Source organism: Camelina sativa, chromosome 5, assembly GCF_000633955.1.
Source record: "Camelina sativa cultivar DH55 chromosome 5, Cs, whole genome shotgun sequence".
Classification (NCBI taxonomy): Eukaryota; Viridiplantae; Streptophyta; class Magnoliopsida; order Brassicales; family Brassicaceae; genus Camelina; species Camelina sativa.
Window position 1 is genome coordinate 7628236 of NC_025689.1, and position 2615 is coordinate 7630850.

General features: G+C 39.6%; 1 protein-coding gene and 1 pseudogene across 2 annotated transcripts in view; one reads left to right on the plus strand and one right to left on the minus strand.

Annotated features, from left to right (window-relative positions):
* LOC104786033 overlaps positions 1 to 1026 on the plus strand; it is a 1715-nt pseudogene extending 689 nt beyond the window's left edge.
* LOC104786034 (phosphatidylinositol 4-phosphate 5-kinase 5-like) overlaps positions 1159 to 2615 on the minus strand; it is a 3376-nt gene continuing 1919 nt past the window's right edge. The window contains exons 2-4 of one of the 2 annotated variants that reach the window (XM_010511341.2): positions 2389 to 2601; positions 1620 to 1878; positions 1159 to 1508 (exon numbers count right to left, since the gene is read on the minus strand). In XM_010511341.2, the coding sequence (XP_010509643.1) occupies positions 1338 to 1508; positions 1620 to 1878; positions 2389 to 2601 (643 nt within the window). In that variant the 3' untranslated portion in view covers positions 1159 to 1337. The remainder of the gene's footprint in view (positions 1509 to 1619; positions 1879 to 2388; positions 2602 to 2615) is intronic. The other variant, XM_010511340.2, reaches the window with a different exon arrangement.

A 2615-nucleotide genomic window follows, 5' to 3' on the forward strand; every position in this document is an offset into this window, starting at 1 on the left:
TTTTTTTTTTTTTTGTTCTTGTGGGATCCGATTTCTAAAAGCTATTTTTTAGCCATTTGATTTGGGCTCGAAGGGACGAAAAGTGAGACAGATTTTGAAAAAAAACCTGCGATTGATTACCCTATAAAATTCAGTGGGACCCTCCACGACGTCGTTCGTCAGTAGAGAAATCGTATATAATCTGGGACGTCGGATTTGGTCACCTCTCCAGATCCAACGGTCAACACTCTTACATTAGCTTAATTCAAAAACCCGAATCCAACTAAAGATTATTGGTGTGGGTTAAACCATGATCCGGTAGGGGTTACATTACATTACAAAAACGTCTCCCTCCCTATCAAAGGTTTTTGTTGTTGTTGGCTTGTTGCTGCTCGCATTTCATCAGCCGCTGATTCTTCTTGTCGATCTCTCAAACCACCGGTTACCAATGGTACGACTTTTCAGATAATTCTCTCATGTTTTCTCATCTTTAGAGTTTTGTAATATCCGACAATCATAAAGTAATTGGATTCCATGTAACGTACGTAATTGCTTTTAGTTCATCCTTCTCCTCAAAATATTCTTCCTTTCTTCACGGCAAGTTATGAGCACTAATGTACCTTATGTGATTTTATCTTTTGGTTTCAGACCAAGAGGACGAACAAGGCTGGAATTGTCCGCAAATATGGTCAGTTCCCATAACTTTGTGTCACAAAAATCATTGCTTCATTGCATCATCCCATTATAATACATTGTTTATGTGTTGGTTCGTTTATGAATGTGTTGAAATTTTGTCTGTGAAGGGACCAGATATGGTGCAAGTCTTAGGAAGCAAATCAAGAAGATGGAAGTGACTAAGTGAGTCAGCACAGCAAATACTTCTGCGAGTTCTGTGGCAAGTATGCTGTTAAGAGGAAGGCTGTTGGAATCTGGGGATGTAAGGACTGTGGCAAAGTTAAGGCTGGTGGTGCCTACACTATGAATACCGCCAGTGCTGTCACTGTTAGGAGTACCATCAGGAGGCTCAGAGAACAAACTGAGAGCTAGACTTCTATCTAACTCATCATACACATTTTTCAAGACCAGATTCAATATTATTTCCATCTTTTTGTTATAAAAGGTTTATATGATAGACCAGATTTCTGATTATTTAATGGAGTTGGGGATTTTGGCTACATGTTTGTCAACTTGTCAATTGCATTCCATTAAGCAGACCCAATGTTTTGTTGATTTACAAAGATCTCTTTTTGGCTAACACAATAACTGGCTTATTATTATCTACAGTTTAAAACTAAGCTTTGCTCATGGAGGGAAAACTAAAAACTATCCTGACCCATGAGTATATGAGATGTCATTCATCATACGGTTCCAAGATCACTACCATTCCTGTGAAAGGTTTGTGCTTGGACAGCCTTCACAGCTGCTACTCTAGCCGCATTCGCTGCTCTGTTTGCAGCCATCACCACTCTCTTGATTCTCTCTTCCACTTTCACAACTTCCTTTGCTCTCTCAGCTGCTTTCCTTGCTTGCTAATGATTGAACCAATGCGAAAAATAGAGAACAAGTTGGTCATTGAAGATTCTAGTAGTGTATTTATGATGTTTGCAGATAAAAGATAAACACTACTATAGTTTACTTACCTCAACGGTATCAACAACTTTAGAATGGCTGATGGTAAAAGATGAACCAGGGCGGATTGTCTGCTCGCTAGCACAACTCAGAATGCCGTCTTCCCAGTGACCGGCCTGTGTCTCACCAGTCCTGAAAGTATACATACCGAGTCCTTGCCTTCTTCCCTCATGCCAAGCTCCTTCATACTTATGCCCATTCCCGAATTGATACACTCCAAAACCATGCATCTTGTCTGCAAAATACTCCCCAGCATATGAATCTCCATTTCTGCAATAAGTCCAAGATAAATATAGCTGTAAAGCCATGATACAACTAAAGCACATTTGACCAGCCAGTGCTTCATGCAAATTCCTAAGATCAATGCTAATGCAGTAACAGAGAAGCCTAATTATTCATCAAATCGCCGAAAGCAAATTCAAAGCCTTTCACAGATTCACAATTGATCCAAAGGTGAACAAGGGCCACTATGAAAGAAAACTACACGAACCTTTACAAACAATGGAACTCAATGTCGGAAACACACTCAGACAAGCAACATATACATGAAACCTAATACACCACCATAAGTCACTACACAACTTTAGTCTGAAGAAACTAGATCTTGTAAACCAGATACAACATCAAGATTCAGATTCTCACTTAACACTATGTCAACAGCGTATGTGATTTTGGAGTTAGAACACCATCACAAGTCAAAGCACAACCAAATTCCAGAAATTCAAATGACAAACCAGAGTAAAAAGGCAATGAAGAGTAAAAAAAAAGAATAATGCTGACCTGAAATGGTAACAACCAAGGCCATGTTTGACACCCCATTTAAACTCTCCATCATATCTGCTTCCATCCTCAGAGGTATAAACACCACACCCATGGCACTGCCCATTAGACCACTCACCAGCATATACATCTCCTGTATAAAACGTATAGACTCCAATTCCATGTCTTAGCCCTAACCTATACTGACCTCGATACCTACTTCCTTTAGCCCATGTTTCAACTCCATA